The sequence below is a fragment of the Morchella importuna genome, assembly GCF_003444635.1.
Source record: "Morchella importuna strain M04M26 chromosome Unknown Morimp01GS028, whole genome shotgun sequence".
NCBI lineage: Eukaryota > Fungi > Ascomycota > Pezizomycetes > Pezizales > Morchellaceae > Morchella > Morchella importuna.
Window position 1 is genome coordinate 334,751 of NW_025763425.1, and position 16,310 is coordinate 351,060.

At 47.6% G+C, this 16,310-nt stretch overlaps 5 protein-coding genes across 5 annotated transcripts; 3 read left to right on the forward strand and 2 right to left on the reverse strand.

Annotated features, from left to right (window-relative positions):
• Positions 1–144: 144 nt before the first annotated feature.
• LAJ45_08202 (uncharacterized protein) lies at positions 145–2,389 on the forward strand (the record flags this gene model as incomplete). Its single annotated transcript, XM_046117754.1, has 7 exons — positions 145–284; positions 500–532; positions 605–654; positions 830–834; positions 895–1,423; positions 1,502–2,159; positions 2,233–2,389. 7 exons carry the CDS (start codon positions 145–147, stop codon positions 2,387–2,389), a joined length of 1,572 nt encoding a protein of 523 aa, XP_045969041.1.
• A 1,756-nt stretch (positions 2,390–4,145) lies between these two features.
• On the reverse strand, positions 4,146–8,353 carry LAJ45_08203 (uncharacterized protein; the record flags this gene model as incomplete). The annotated part of the gene is made up of 8 exons (XM_046117755.1): positions 4,146–4,379; positions 4,464–4,586; positions 4,665–4,694; positions 4,750–4,830; positions 4,898–5,311; positions 5,377–5,723; positions 5,783–6,024; positions 6,078–8,353. 8 exons carry the CDS (start codon positions 8,351–8,353, stop codon positions 4,146–4,148), a joined length of 3,747 nt encoding a protein of 1,248 aa, XP_045969042.1.
• Positions 8,354–9,435: 1,082 nt separating this feature from the next.
• Positions 9,436–10,381, reverse strand: LAJ45_08204 (uncharacterized protein; the record flags this gene model as incomplete). Its single annotated transcript, XM_046117756.1, has 3 exons — positions 9,436–9,472; positions 9,547–10,193; positions 10,250–10,381. 3 exons carry the CDS (start codon positions 10,379–10,381, stop codon positions 9,436–9,438), a joined length of 816 nt encoding a protein of 271 aa, XP_045969043.1.
• A 1,866-nt stretch (positions 10,382–12,247) lies between these two features.
• LAJ45_08205 (uncharacterized protein) lies at positions 12,248–13,103 on the forward strand (the record flags this gene model as incomplete). Its single annotated transcript, XM_046117757.1, has 3 exons — positions 12,248–12,903; positions 12,959–12,992; positions 13,053–13,103. 3 exons carry the CDS (start codon positions 12,248–12,250, stop codon positions 13,101–13,103), a joined length of 741 nt encoding a protein of 246 aa, XP_045969044.1.
• Positions 13,104–13,514: 411 nt separating this feature from the next.
• On the forward strand, positions 13,515–14,689 carry LAJ45_08206 (uncharacterized protein; the record flags this gene model as incomplete). The annotated part of the gene is made up of 3 exons (XM_046117758.1): positions 13,515–13,551; positions 13,619–14,026; positions 14,085–14,689. 3 exons carry the CDS (start codon positions 13,515–13,517, stop codon positions 14,687–14,689), a joined length of 1,050 nt encoding a protein of 349 aa, XP_045969045.1.
• Positions 14,690–16,310: the final 1,621 nt, after the last annotated feature.

The window sequence follows — 16,310 nt, forward strand, 5'->3', positions numbered from 1 at the left end:
GCTCTTTCCTGATCTTCTGAATTAAAACGTGTCGGAGTCGTTTCCGAGCTGCCAACAATAGGCTTTCTAGAGTAGAGTAGCTTGGGGTTCTCACTCACTCACACAAGGTGCTCCCTATGTATGCAACTAATCGGGGAAGGCGCGATGGAGCGAGTAAGCACGCCAGTGCCGACATCCCTGCAAGCGCGCTGCGCAGGGTCCTCGCTAGTTACGGAGCGGAAGTTGGGAAACCCTAACCACGGAGGGTCCTTAAGGGAAGCTATGGAACGTCTGGAGGATGGGGTGTGTGTGTCGTGGGCCCAGACAGACAGACAGACAGACAGACAGACAGACAGCAGCAGAAAAGAAGAAGAAGAAGAGAGCGACATATCCACGACTCTGGAGAATCGAGGAATAATTCGGTAGCAGTAGCAGATAGACCCTTTACGACATTGCTCTCTCTCTCTCGCTTGTGTGGTTTTAGCTTTTAGCTTTTTAGCTTTTTAGGCTTTGCTTCTAGAAGCGGGATCAGCAGGGGTTTTGTGTGGTGGAGGTAGCGAGCGGAAGCTACATCTTGTGCTTATACTACTACTGGGGGCCCTGCTTACTTGCTTGCATATGACAGCCAGCTTGACTTACTTCACTTCCATTCAAGGTCTTTGAAGAAACTCTTTGGTAGATATCCGACTTTTCAATTTCCCCCATACCCAAGCCCTATCAATCTCCCCCGCAATTGCGCCGGATGATGATCTCACCTCACTTCTATGCTTTGCTTTTTTAAATTGGTTGGAGAGAGAGGGGAACAGCAGCTGAATGAATGAATGCTAACACGGATGGAATGGACGCGAAGCTGCCGTAAGCTAAGCTAGCTGCTAGCGAAGCTTAGCCTGTTTCTTTTTCTTTTTACTGCCACAGCGTCCCTCCTGCGCCGATAGCTCCAGCTATATTTATTGCGCTACACTCCCATCCATTTCATTTCTCACAATCCATCGTCCATCTCCATCCATCCATCCCAAACCCCCTCCAGAAGCCACCATGAAAGACTCACCCCCCACGGGCACCAGCGTCCCTCCACCACCACCACCACCACCACCCTATCCCGCCGACACCAAGCATCCCCACCCACACCCACCCGCACTCGCACCCACCCACCCTGCAGCTGACTCTGCCGCCCCATGGCGCTACTACCTGACCAGTCTCGCCGCCTCCCTCTTCCTCCTCTACCTCGTTCTCCCGTCCACCGTCACCACCACCGCCAGCGCCCTCCTGCCCAGCGCAGAGCCCTACTTCGCCGCAGACCGCTTCCTCGCCTCGCGCCTCGGCTACAAGCTCGTCGCCGACGTCCCGCGCGCGCTGGTCCCCGGCGGGAAGGGCGTTAAGCGTGGTGGTGAGGGACATGGAAGGGTCATTATCATAGGGGATGTGCATGGGATGTTTCATGAGTGTATGTTTGTCCCCATCAATCCCATTATCTGGTGGGAGACAAGACAGCAGCGACTGACATATAAAATGAGAGCAACAGTGGTAAAGCTCCTCGAAAAGACAAACTACGACCCCGAGAACGACTACCTCGTCTTCTCCGGCGACATGATCTCCAAAGGCCCCGACTCACTCAAGGTGCTCGACCTCGCACGCAGCTACTCCGCCGGCTGCGTGCGCGGCAACCACGAAGACCGCGTCCTCCTCCACTGGCACGACCTCCAAAAGAAGAAGCGCAAAGCCCGCAAGGGCCGCAAACACCCCGCGCGCACCGCCACCGCCGCCAGCATCGACGACCTCGAGCTCGAGCCCGCACAGGAGGAGGAAGAGGAAGAGGAGACCGTCGAGGTCGCCGACGACGACACAGACGACGAGTTCACGACGCAGCGCATCCGCAACGAGCGTAAGCTGGCCAAGAGCTTGAGTAGGAAGCAGGCGGCGTGGCTGGACGCGTGCCCGCTGGTGCTGAGGATGAAGAAGGTTGCGGATCTGGGGCAGGTGGATGTTGTGCATGCGGGGCTTGTGCATGGCGTGCAGCTGGAGGACCAGGATCCCAAGGCGATCATGAATATGCGCAGTCTTGATAAGCGGCGGTTGACGCCGCTGCCGGAGGGGGAGAGGGATGGTGTGCATTGGGCGGATGTGTGGAATCGGGGCGAGAAGGAGAGGAAGGGGGATGGGGAGGGGCGTACGACTGTTGTGTAAGTTTTATCTTTTTTTTTTGTCTTTTGTGTGTGAAATGGGGTGGGGGCTAATGAGAGTGTTGTGATATAGGTATGGGCATTATGCGGCGAAGGGGTTGGATATTAGAAAGTACTCGAAGGGCCTGGACTCGAACTGCGTGAGAGGTGGCAGGCTGAGTGCGTTTGTGATTGGGAAGAAGAAGGAGGAGTTGGTGAGTGTGAGCTGTAGGACCTTTCTGAAGGATTAGGCTCTCCTGACCTCCTCCTTCTCCTCATGAAAACCGCATGTCTCTGTCTGTCTAACCTGTCTACCACACGTTTTCGTTTTTGTTTTTCGTTTTTGTCTTTTTTTTTCCCCTCTCTTTTGTTGTTTCCTTTTCTTTATATATTTTTTCCTTATCTTCTTATACACCCCCCCCCCCCCGGGGGGCCAACTGCGATAGAGTGCATGCTCTTGAGTATTATTTCTTTTTCACCCAGTAGTTAGATCCGCCAAGTCCTACGCACTAGTCGATCGAGAGAGTGTTTTTCCATCCCCATCGTCCTCATCTCATTTCTTGGTCCTCCTCTTCTTCTTCTTCTTTTCGGAGGGGGTACTAGACAGTACAGCGCAGTTCAGCCGCTCCGTTAGTCGTTCCGTAAAGGGCGTTCTTTTTTTTATATTTAGTATTAGTTTTTTTTTATTGGTTTGGTCTGGTTTGGGTTTGAGTTTGAGTTTGAGTATAGGCTTGGTGGTTTATGGGACCTGAATGTGATGATGGGCCGGGGTTGGGAGGGTTATGTAGTTGGGTACATGGGTACATACGTGTGGGAATAGAGATATAGGAGGGACGGGGGAGGGGCGGGCGGGCGGGCGGGTTGATATGTGCGGGTCTGGCTGTGGTAGTGGAGCTAGCTAGTACCTGGAATGATCAATACGTAGAGTACGCATTTGTGGGCTTTGGGATCGAATCGATGAGCTCGTGTGGTGCAGCTTCTTGTAATATCATATCGCATGCCCTGTGATCAAAACTACGTGTGAGAGTGTAATACGCACCACAATGCTCGTTCTTATAAACTCAAATCGAATCCCAAATACCAAACGCTGTGACGTTGACGAGGTGAGATTAAGGTTTTAGCTAGCTAGTGTGACAGCCGGACTGACAGCATAGTAGAGTAGAGTAGGTGGCAAATTAATGACAGCGGGACCCGGGGGCTGTGCGCGTGCACGTGGGAGTGATACAGATGCAAATATTAGGGTAACGGCGACCGGCGTGCGGTTTTAATTTTAGCTACATAGGTACTACATGTATGTACATAGTAAAGACATATATGTACCCAGGGTGTCGGAAAATGATGCATATTGGGTGATATCTCAACCACGAGAGAATTAGTCTGTACACAAGTCTATCTTGAGGTTAATTTAAGTGTGTAGATTCCTTTCATAAGAAAAAATAAATAAAAAAGGGTCTGTCATCGATACTTTTTGGTTTTTTTTTTAACACTGATTTTCGCTACTGGATAGTGACTTCTTGCTTGAAGAATGGCTATTTTGTATTCAATTAGCACCAGATGAATTCTTAGCCATTGTAGAGACTCCCTACACTCGAAATTTGAATTTAGGGAGCGTGTTGTGTTGCGCCAAAATATAGGTATTTGGGGTAATTGGCCTTTGTCAAACCAAAATGTGCATCACTTTCCAACACCCTGGGTACATATATAGGTCAAGCGGGTGCTCTATTGGATTCTTGTTTTGTTTTGTTTTGTTTAATTCATTAATTGCATGCAACCTTCCAGTGGGTACTCTAATTAAAAGCAACAGGTGGTGGGATAGTCTCCTGCCCTATTTCTATTCAAATATAACACCACTACGTAGGGAATTTTTTGACTACGAAATCTCCAAAATCGAATTTTTTTTTATAAAGCCCAGATGCTTCCCAAACCCCCCAAATCCAAAGCTCCTAAACCCAAAAAACTAAAAACCAAAAAACCCACATATATAATGCCAAAATAGCCTACACACCGTCAATATCTCTTCAACTTACTCGTCCACTGTCTCGGCGGCGGCTCAAACGAAAACACCGTTCCCTTCTCCCACACCCCCCGCCCCGTCTCCAAGTCCGCGGCACCAGCACTCGGCCCGCGGCGATGGGCCCTCTTCAGCTTCTGCCGCAGGTTGATCGAGCTCGGAACCTTTACCAGCAGTAATAGTTTTCTGGCGGCGGTGGAGCGGTCAAAGTCGACGAGCCATTGGTCGACCTGGAAGCGGTTGTTAGTGTTGTGGGCTAATTTATTTTTGAGACAGGAGAAAGGAAGGGGGGGGGGGGGAGAGAAATGGCGGACCGGGATAAACTTCATCAGGATCCAGCAGAAGATGACGAAGACGAAGAGGGAGCCGCCAATCACAAAGGCCCACCACCACTGTGGGTTGTTTTCGAGGATGTTGACGTTCATCCCGAATAGTGACTGGGTTGGTCATGATGGTTAGCGGTCTTGTATATCATGATAGGTTGCCGGTGGCACGGAGGGTGGGCTGCAGCTTACCGCGACAAACATTAGTGGGAGGAAGATAAACTAGAGGCCTTTAGTATCTCTACTCGTAGTACTAGGTTTTTTTGTTCAGACATACCGTAATCCAGCTCAGTCGTTTCATACTCATACCCATTAGTTTTGATGTTCGAGCCTCGTATATAGAGACTAGATTGAACTCCTTAAAAGATTATCAGCAGATTGGTCATTACATAATTTACCTCCAAAAGGCAGTATAAAACACTTACAAGTTCTATCAGCTCACTTGTTTTTCGATCAAGCTTCGTAATCTCCTCTGACACCTCAGTCTCCATCCTATCGATGATTCTTGCTAACTCGTCCAGCGCATACACCTTCTCTTCATCATTTACTCTCGCCTGATTACTTGTAACGCCATTCCTAGGACCAGCGCCACTATTCCTCAATGGCCCAGAGAACCCGCTTTCTGCTGGTACGATTTCGCCTCTTTGTACTTTCAACAGCTCGGATTCCCTCACTTCGTCACATAGAAACCTTTTTTCTCGAAAGTCTTGCAATAGATTTCTAGCGGTCCGCACATGGAGTTGCAGCAGAGCTCTAAAGTTGCTCCACTGCTGAGCATCAATCAAAAGATTATCGATGAAATCTTCGGTTCTGCCCTTGTTTAGCAGTAGGGTTTTACGCTGCAGTGATACGAGTTACTACAGGTGTCGATTTTGCGAGATGCAGAGGATAAAAGTATACTTACACTGTTTGATAGATGTAGCTCTGCCTGCTCAAATATATGTCTCCACTTATCGTGCAAATCAACAAAAAACAAGATGAAGAAGTCCACCCCGTGGTCAGGGATCCAACCAATATCTATGGTGCTCCGGTAGTCGATTGTCTGAAATATAGGGCTAGCCTTCGTTTCAACAGGACAATCTGCATCAGGTACAGTCTCAGGCTTCAGCATCGTCCAGGAAATCTCGCTCCCTCTGGTTGTTGTCTGGAACGACTTCCCTACTCTAAGGGCATTTGGACCAGAAGCCTTTTCGTTTTCAGTGTCTGGAATATGAACCAAAACCTCAAAGCAAACGTGGCAGGTCACAATCACTGTCAAGCTGATGAGAAATTCGATTTTTACGATAAAGGATAAACATGATGGTTCATACCTTGTCTATCAACTGCAGAGAATAGCTTCCCTACTCCGGGAAGGTTTACCCCAGATTGGTTTCTCTCTGAATTTGGAAATATCCAAGACCAACTCCATTTTATCATCGTGGAATTTGTCCCAGGCATTCTCTTAATCCCAAGCATTTCGACACTTGGGAAAAACTTGAAACGATCAACGAGAGAACCCGACTGGGTGAGTCCCAGCCCAGCTCCAACGGTTGAACTTGTATCAGTAGCGGAACTAGTGCCTGATTGTCAGCGACTAAATAAGGTCTGAGATAAGAAATCACGTACTATAATCTTCTTTCAACTTTTGAGCCACGAGTTGGTAGCTCGAGCGAATAGTCGGTGACAAAATCGATATCATAACACCGCTTGTTGTCAGAATGACATTCACTTATTAAGATACTATCATTCTCGCTCAAATCCAGAAGCCTTCGCCAGTTATTCACAGTACGACCCTTGATACTGCAGCCCTTATCGAATAGCGGCATTGCTAATTTTATCGATGGCTTTTCCGAGTCTTGAAGAATCAAGTCCAACGGAGTCTGGTACTCGTAATTTCGAGGTTCAGTATTTGCCCCATTTTCGAGTAGCAAAACTATGGATTCCACATTTTGAAATCTCACAGCACAGTGCAGCGGGGTATCCCCATCAAAGTCTTGAGCATGGACGTCCGCACCGTGCCTCAATAATACTCGTACAACGTCAGGATGACGAAGGTTCCAATGCAAACAAGTACCGCCTTCTGAGTCTTTGGATCTAACATCATAACCGGCACTCAGGATAAGCTCTACAACATCTACGTACCCAGCCTCCGCCGCCGCTCGGATTGCCACCTTACCAGACACCTCCTCATTATAATCAAAGCCGTGCTTTAATAAAATCTCTACTACTTCGTGACGACCTTTTCTAGCTGCTATCCATAGTGGCTTTTTCCCAAATGATAGCGCTTGTGAATAAAGGTTACGACCTGACATTGTAGAAAGTAGCTGTTTGACTATTTCAACATATCCGCCTTCTGCAGCAGCTTGCAACGCGGTTCGTCCGTGAAATTTTGCTGGGGCGGAGTTGACGTCGGCACCAGCCTTTAACAAAATCGAAACTGTTTTAGAGTACCCATTTTCGGCAGCTGCCTGTAATGCAGTTCTTCCATAGTTATCTGATGGAGCGGCATTAACTTTAGCACCAGCTTCCAAGAGAGTTGAAACTATTTCATCATGACCCCTTCTGGCTGCAGCTTGCAAAGCTGTCATACCATCGTATTCCGATGGTGGTGCGTTAACGATATCCATACCACCGAACATCGATATGATATGTGCGTGACCATTTTCTGCCGCCGCCTGTATTACTGTTCTGCCGCGGCTTTCCGATGGGGGGGCATTCAGAAGTGCACCGGATTTTATCAATAAAAGGAGTATTTCAGCATTGCCGTTTGCAGCTGCTGCTTGTAAAGCCGTTCTTCCGTATGATCTCGAGGGGGGATCATTGATATTTGCACCGGCCTTCAACAACATCGATACTACTTTCAAGTGTCCACCTTCGGCCGCTGCCTGTAACGCTGTTCTTCCATGATAACCAACTGCGGGGGAGTTGACTTTAGCACCTGATTTCAACAATACCGAGACTATCTCGGCGTGCCCATTTCCCGCTGCAGCCTGTAATGCAGTTCGCCCAAATGTGTTCCTTGCTGGTAGGGCGTTAACATCAGCTTTAGCTTCCAGTAGCATTAATACAATCTTTAAGTGCCCGCCGTCCGCTGCCGCTTGCAATGCTGTTCTTCCATGAAGAATAGACGGGTGAGCATTCACTTTTCCGCCGGCCCTCAAAATCATAGAAACCAGTTCTACATTTCCGCTCTCTGCAGCCGCCTGTAAGGCTGTTCTCCCACGATGATTTGCTGGCGGGTCGTTCACATTGGCGCCTTTTTCCAATAACCTCGAAACTATCTCAGTATGCCCGTTCCCAGCCGCCGCCTGTAACGCTGTTCTTCCTGACTGGCCTTGCGGGGGCGCATTTATATGTGCGCCTCTCTCTATCAGGAATGAAAGTATCCGGGCATGGCCGCCTTCTGCTGCTGCTTGTAGCGCTGTTCGTCCGCATGCTATCCGCCTACACGCTGCGGCTTTCCCACATTCGTCCTGTTCGTACACCTCGGTTATCTTGTCTTCGATTTTCCTGCTGCACTTTGCTGGTGGAGCATTGACATCTGCATGGAGTTTAAGGAGCATCTCGACGGATCCCTCGTTCCCAGCATGGCACGCCTCAGGGAGCACCTCAGTTGCGTATAACTTTCGAATCGCTTTGTTGTCCTGCCCCAGAAGAATCCTTATCAGGATATCCCACTCGCCGAGCCTAGCTGCCTCCAAATAACTGGTTGGAGGTGCTGAAGATCTATCCGCTTGAATGCCCCAGCTGTTGGCGGGGGTGATAAATGGGGTATTGGGCGGGTCCATTGAGTTGACAGTATCGCTTTCGAGCAAGATTGAAGCTTTGCTGGAAGAGGCCATGCTTCCAGTGTGTAACCAGAACTGACGACACTGAGAACTGACGACACTGAGAACTGACATTTAAGTTAAAAGCAGTACTCGCGAGCTTATGTATTCGCGTTGACCCCTTATGGCAGTTGTGCGACAGTGATTAACTAATACGACCACAATTTCTAATAAGTACTCAGACTCGAGGATATACTCTATGCAGGCATGAGTAAGATATAACCAGTCGTCTAAAGGCGCTATAATCCTCAAATCAGTTCATGATATTCTATACTATGTACATACTTCAAGTAGGTTTACAATTAATTTGCACCAGATTGAAACGCTTTTCCAAGTAAATACCTAGTACCCATATGTACTTCGGGGGTAGGGGCAAATCTGCCAACAGGTGGCGGTGACACAAGCAAATATTCAAAAATCCTCAGCCAATGCACCGCCACCTGTTGACCGACTTACCCCTACCCCCGAAGTACTTGTTCCAGGGATATATATCCTTGTAATAGAGGCTGTGTAGTAGCTAAAAAATGCACATGATATTACATGTAGTGATCTGCGATACTTCGATTAAGTTCCCGAAGCTTCTTTTAGCGGTAACATAAAACCGGCGCCGGACATGCGGTCTATTACTGTTAGGCTATTTTAGTTCCCCAAGCATTTCTTCGCAGTCGATTCATGAACAATAACATAAATACATGGAGGTAAAGCTTTGAAGTTTCAAGTGTCGCTACTCGAGTGATAGATTATGATTAGTTTTGGTAGAGTGCTATCCGGAGCTTGACTAATAATCAGAATTTAATTACCAAACTATTATAATCACGTTAATAACACCACACTTCCTAATCAAAAAATAAAAACAGGGTTTTTTTTTTTTTTATTTTCAAAGCGGAGCAACCAAAACAGAGTTAAACAAGCTAGGGACAACTCCCAGAAATTACTGGAAAGAATAGAAGACACAAGCAAACCACTCGAGCAGCAAACAAGAGAAAAAATTAACATAAAGCAAAACCTAATCCTGATACTCCATCCTGCTTATTTCCCATTTTCCAGCAAAAACAAACCTACGAACTTCTTGGTGCAACCTCTTCATGTCCTTGAGCTAAACAGCCAATATTGAATTACGTATTCTTTGAAGTAAACTGTAGCTTCTCGGTTTTGGTTTAGTTATCGCTTGAAGAGTTGAGGATACGGAGAATACTGCCATTAAATTATGCCGTTAGTACCAAAGGAGTCACCGCCATATCAATATAAGGAAGTTAGGGAATACATACGCTAAGAACAGGTTGATGATGTCCAGATACAAACTGATTGCCGCTGAGATCTCCTCGTCCACATGTACCCGTCTAAGGATCAACTGAGTATCCACCAAGATGTACGCGCTGAATAGCAACGCCGCAACACCACTATAGGCCAGTTCAACCCATCCGTTATGAGGGAAAAAAATAGAGACGAATCCGAATAAGATCAAGAACCAAAGGGCCCCGTAGAGGTAGCTGTACCAACTGCTGAAGTCGTATTTTGTCTGGAAAGCGAACAGGGTGAGACCTGCGAATAGTGCTCCGGTGATGATGACTGCTTCGAGAACGATGCGGCTATCGTAGAAGCTGGTAATAACAGCGATAGTGTAGGCTTCCACGAGAGTGAACCCAGAGAGGAATATAAGATTTGTCGGATAGCTCTTTCTCTTCCAGAAGGTCGCTAAGAGAAGCCCGAAGGAACCCAACATAGCGATGAAAAGCATCCATGTGTTTGTCTGGATCCACCCTTTGAAAGACTCGTTGAAGAATGAGATTGAGCTAAATATGGCAGTGGCAACAAGCTGGACTGTTAAGATTGCGTAGACTTTACGGACAAAGGCGTGGCGGATGTCGATGGTCGCTTCCGCGACTGAGGTAGAGTATTTGAAGTCATCGGGAATCTAAAGGGAGCTTTTAGTACATGATAGCTTTTAGCAGAGATATCTAAGGGGCGGACATTATCTTCACTGGTACGGGGTGACCCAAGAAGAGGTGACTGGTCACCACCATAAGCTGGAGGAGGGCGGGTGTAATGCCCAGCATTAGTCCCGTACGCGGCCGGTTGAGAAGGGGTGTTTGTATTAGCCATTTTGTTGAAACTATGAGAATAGGAGTTCAGTTGCTGAAGTTAAGGGAAGTGTGCAGTGAAGGCGGGTAGAAATAGCGCCTCGGACGGTGAATGAGTCGGTGTGGAGGAGAAGACGTCAGCGATGAGATGTAGCGTGATTGTGGCGTATGTACGGAGTGAGGTCAAATTACTAATTCTTAGTCCACCTGTACTACACTGTACGCCGGAGGTGTTCTCACTATCACTAAGTAAATTCGCCCCTCTAGCGTATGGCAGTGAGCGACAGAAATTTGAACTCGAAATTTGAACTCGAAATATAGCTAATAAATATTATATATTTAGGTAATACTAATATGTACTTCTACGCTGACAGCACCAGGCCAACAACTACAGCAAATGATAGAATTAGATAGGTTTTATAAATTTAAGTGGCTGTGGAGAAAAGGCGGGACTTACTTTAGTGGAGAAAATATTGGCCCTATGAAAGTTCCCAGTTGAAGTTGGCCCTGAATATCGACCCACGCTAGAATGTTCGCTTTATATTAAACTCTATACGTAGACTATTTCCCTGACCCACTCACTCGGGCAGTTAACGTAGAGAATAGAAAATCAACGTTTTAGGTAGCTTCTGTACCTCTTTTTCATTAATCATCCGAGTAAGGGGGTGTCCGAGTGCCTGTAGCGTCATCTATGCCTACATGTACTTTGGACCGTTGATATAAAGAGTTATTCCTGTATTCTGATTCATATATCGAGGCCAAACGAATCAGGGTAAGATGAGGAGGTTTCAGGTACCTATGTGCCTACATATTAATAGAACTCAGATTCCTAGTTCTTGGTGGTGGGGAGGACGACGCTGTCATCGTTAGAGTAACTCGAGAAAGAGAGCACTTGCGGTATCTACCGGTATGCCCTATCCACCGCGGCCGCCAGGAACTAGAAATCTGAGCTCGACATTTAGATCTTGATCCAAAACACTCTATTCCCCGAATACCATTTTTTCAAGGTTAAGATATCGGATGTCTTTGTGTGAAAGTGTTTAATCATTTGAGTACTTTACATCCGAAAATTCACCCACCCAAGCCAAAACCCTTTCGTTCTCAATTGTACCAGAGGTGTAATTCAGCAGGGATTCTGAGATGGAAGGTGCTCTATGTAGTCTAGGTCTCTTTCTTGAAGGGTATTTCCTAGATAGTCTAGCTGTTTTAGGAAGACACCCGGATGTGCAGGAATTTTGCCTAAGTGTTACTAAAAGACTGAACGTTTTTGACCTGGTACCGTTACTATATACAAATTTGGCTGTACCCAGCATCGCCAAGCCTTTTCGCCTACGACGACAGGATTCTAGGTCTGACACGATAGGTGACATTTGTGATCTCCGTTCAGATGTTGCACCCCGCATTTTTGGCTGGTACCTGGTCATGAACGTTATGTAGGGCCTCGAAAACATCTATGATCCCTGTATTCTTACTCCATGTGGAAGTCCTCGCGCGAAAAATCTGGGTGATCCCTGTATTTGGAAGTCCTGCCCGAAATGTGCGAAGTGCATGATATAGAATAAGAACGACTGTAAGTATAAAGTATAAACCTGAGCTGAGTCCCACCTGTATATCACTCAAGTCCCATCCGTCGAACCCCAACCCTAAGCACTCTTGGAGTCTATCATTTTTTAAAGGTCCAACCCGTCCCCGGCTCGTCTATTCAGCACTTTAGTTTTGGCGCCTCGCGGCTCATCAATCAAATTTCAAAACGTTAGTCTACATAGTCATAGTTGTGTTGTGGATTGCGGAACAGAAGAAGGAGCCCGAGTACATATTTACAGCAGCAGCATTCAATTAAAGCCGACTGTGTCGTTAATTTAGCGCTGAAATTTTTATAACATTCAAAATGCTTCCCAAATCAATAGAGAGCTCTAGCCCAGCCATACTCACTGTCATCATACCAGCCACGATCAACCGTAGGCCTACTGGTGACAATGGCTATAGCCTCCAGAGGTTTCTTACTGCGTGTCCAGATGAGGATGCAAACGTAATTTTCGCAAGAAGAGCTGTTAGGGAAAGCTTCCCGGGAACTGTCACGCAAGCTCCCCCACAACCGCCTGTTAACGAGGCGACTCGCGAGATCCCTTTGCGGCCATACGCATCAGCCACCTGGATGCTTGCCAATTCCATTGATGTGCAGCCACAACAAGCCCTCGAGACTTCTCGGTTCCAAGCTACCGGGGCCGGTATCATCAGCCCTACGCTACACAGGAACCTCAGTGCAGCCACACACACACTCCACCCGGAACCAGAGGTTGAAAGCCTGGGTTTCAGCCTGAGAACCTTCCTTGCAACCAATCCAGTCGATGATGCCAATGCTTCCTATGGAAGGATCGTCTTAAACGAAACCCCCCAAAACTATTGCCCACTTACGCAAATCCTTGAAGACTTCGAAGACGTGATAGGCTTCGATGGAAAGGTGGGCCGGCGGGGGGTGAGTTGTGAAGAGGAGGAGGGAGAGGAGGGTGAGCTCCCGAGGGTTAGGGGTACGGGATTCGTAGGGTAAGTTTGATCTGCACGTTTGAAGCGATCTTTCTTACTAATTGCTCCCAAACAGGCTACTGCCCTCCGACAAAAGTCTGCAGCACAGTGTGAGTACCATGTAACCGCGTTACTGGCACGTACCATTTTCTGACCCAGTCACACACTAGAAAAATGAGACTCCGGGGCCAGGACCTAGCAAATCCGATTGTTTCTTTTGAGTGGATACGTACCGGTACGGACTCTATTTTCCATTCCTCTCGTGCGCTTAAGCGCTTATCATACACCCGTTCATTTTAGACCTCAGAGCTAATGGAGCAACAAAAACTCTTGAAAAGAGGAGTACTTAGTTCAGTATTTACGAAAAGACTATCAGAGATTTTGTTTATGGACACGCAATTTAAGCAAATAAATAAACTTTATATTCGGGACCGGCGATCAATGATGTGCAAATTTTATTACCCTAGCAACCGTTGAACAACACAACAGCATACAAAGCTCCCCCCAAAACCCACCCCTCTACACACAAACAATACGCCCCACCTGCCCTTATAATATCACTCTAATAGCAATCGTCCCATTTATCGAAGACCCCATAAACCCTGATTATTCTACCCCGCCAAGCAAATAACATGAGCCGCCTTCCCTTGAGATTTGCAGCATTGATCGGTGTGCTCTTGCCCTGCCCGAGTTGCCGGACCGCGGAGCATAGCTAGCTAATCCAGTATAACCCTAGTGTGCTTCTTCACGTTCCTACTGTTCTACTCCGGTTGGGTGATACAGCAGCGCTCACTAAAAGCTCTCCAGCTCGCCATCAATCCCCACTCTGTGAAAAATGAACAATCATCGCAAAAACCTAGCTTTAGGACCCAGACCGATGGTGCTGCAAAATCGGCATGGGTATTAGGCAATAAAGGCAATGAACGGAGGCTGGCATACGTCCAATATGTATCTTCGAAAGACGAGCTGTGCAACTCTGTAATGATCCTGGCGGAGCTGCATAGGCTTGGGACCGTGGCGGATAAGATGTTGGTATACCCACACTCCTGGATTGCGGATGAGAAGGGGAGATGGAATCGATTGTTGAAGGTCGCAGAGCAGCGGTATGAGGTGATTGTTAAGGCAGTGGAGCCCCTGATTGAAGGTATACAGCTCCGTGCACCGTGTTCTTGATAAGAAGTAAACGCTGATCGTAATGGTAGCTGAAAATACACCAGCAGTGTCACTGCTGCATGCGTTTTCACAAAAAGAATACAGTCGTATCTTACACCTTGATTCTAGAGGCATGGTACTACGCAATCTCGACGAGCTGCTTTTCAATGCGCCTTCCACGCCCATTGGCGGAGTCAGGTCATACAACAAGGTCGCTGGGAACTCGCTTTCCGACCACTTACTCCTCATCGAGCCCTCTGAGCATGCACTCAACGTAGTGAAATCAACATTAACCAAAAACCCCTCAGCAGCCCCGATAGATGTTATCAATACACTCTACGCCCCATATGCCTTAATACTTCCGCAGCACCCTTATAATACCATCATCTCCGAATTTCGTGCAGTTGAACATGAGATATATATATCAGATAGCTGGAGCCCGAGTAAGGTGCGGGACGAGAGCTACTACGTGAACTTTGAGGACGATGAGGCGCCGGGGCCGTGGTATGCTATGCCACGGAGTCTGGTAGATAAGATTAGGCCGAAGAGAAAAGAAGAAGAGGGTGTGTGGAGAGAGCTGTATGAGACTTGGGCTAGGAGGCGGATGGATGTGTGTGGACTAGACTTAGAGCCGTTGCCTTTGGGTGCCTTTTAACTGTGCTGTTAGTATTTTGAGGAGTTAGGATTTTTTTATTTCTCTCATAGATCTAAGTTTATCTCGTTTGCTGGGGGACTCTGTCTCGTGCCCAGCCTTCTTCTGATTGGTTAATAATCGGGTGAAGGTAACTATGCAGAAGCTGCGTGAGGTACGAACCTTGGCGCCAAGGCGTTTGACTGGGCACGAGACAGGGGGGGACTTTGATTTCTGTCAAATTACATTTCCATTGAATCTTGATAATATCATGTAATGCATTTCGTGGCCATGGCCAAAGTAGTTTGAACTGAGCTGATATCATTCAAACACACGTTTTCTTCTTCCTCAACCAGTTCTGATAGGCGCACTTTATGGGTCTTCCCGAAAGGTATGGAGTGGGTAGCATGCTGGCCCTTTGGCCTGACTGCTAGCTTGACTGCTTCTCATATATATATAGCTCAGAATCGCATCCCTTCGTTCGTGCCTGCAATTCACATAGAATAGCCGACTTGATATTCAAAATCCTAACTGCTACAGGGAGCGGATACCCTCTAAGAGTGGGAAGGTGTGTTGAAAAAGTGGTCATAAACTGTGACTTCGAGCCTAAAGAGGTTCGCGGATTGTGAGTTAGGTGTGCTAGAGATAAAAGTGGCCGGAACAAGTTAAACACCCCCAATCAAACTACATGTACATAAATGTACACAAGTATTAGATTAGCGCGAAATACATGTACATAGCTAAAGCAACTCGTGAGTGATAATTCATGACGGCATATCAAAGCTCTGCTGTACAAGGCTCTGGCATTAAGTGAGTGAACGGATCCTTACCAGTCAACACTCCATTTAGTTCGCTCACTTAATGCCAGAGCCTTGTACGTAACATCCAGGGCCGGCCGCGGCCGCATCCATCACATAACGCCATATATCGCTAGATATAGAGAGCTCGCTCGATCGAGAAGGGCATCTCATCGTCTACAGGTCACCAGACCCCCCCCCCCCCCCCCAGCGGCACACACAGCACCTACTCAAATCTTCGACCAGACATGCCCAAAAACCTGCGCGCCCATGATCACCTAGTATACCATACTCACCGCCATGCACAAACCCCCCACCCCAAACCACCCCGCAACCGATCTACGCCCCCACTGCTAGCTGCACCACCGGCCATACTCTAACAATGCAACCAACCTAATCAACAAACCAAATAAAAAACAAATAACCCTCATCACACCCCATCACTCGCTCCCACCCACCGACGCCGGGTATCGCCGCTGACTAATCCGTCACGTGCGTTGTCCTTACCATTTTATACTAAATTTAAAGAGAGCCTTGAACGGTTCAAGTGTCGAGACCCACATCCCTGTGGCGCGCTATAGCATGCTATAGCTTTCGCATACTGAAATGGGAGAGAGGAAGGGAGAGTTGCGGAGGACGATCGATGCAAGTGGGGTTTTTGAACGGGGTCGGTGGAGAGTCTAGAAGTCTTGGCAACGGGGTCGACTTATTGAATTTTGGTGGGGAATGACTTGAAAAGTTTTGGCCGTTTGGCCAGCCCTTAAGTCAACCCCAAGTCAGGAGGCCCAAAATCAAAATCAACTGAAAAATATAATCTACTCTGACCTACTCCCTACCCTCAGTCACCA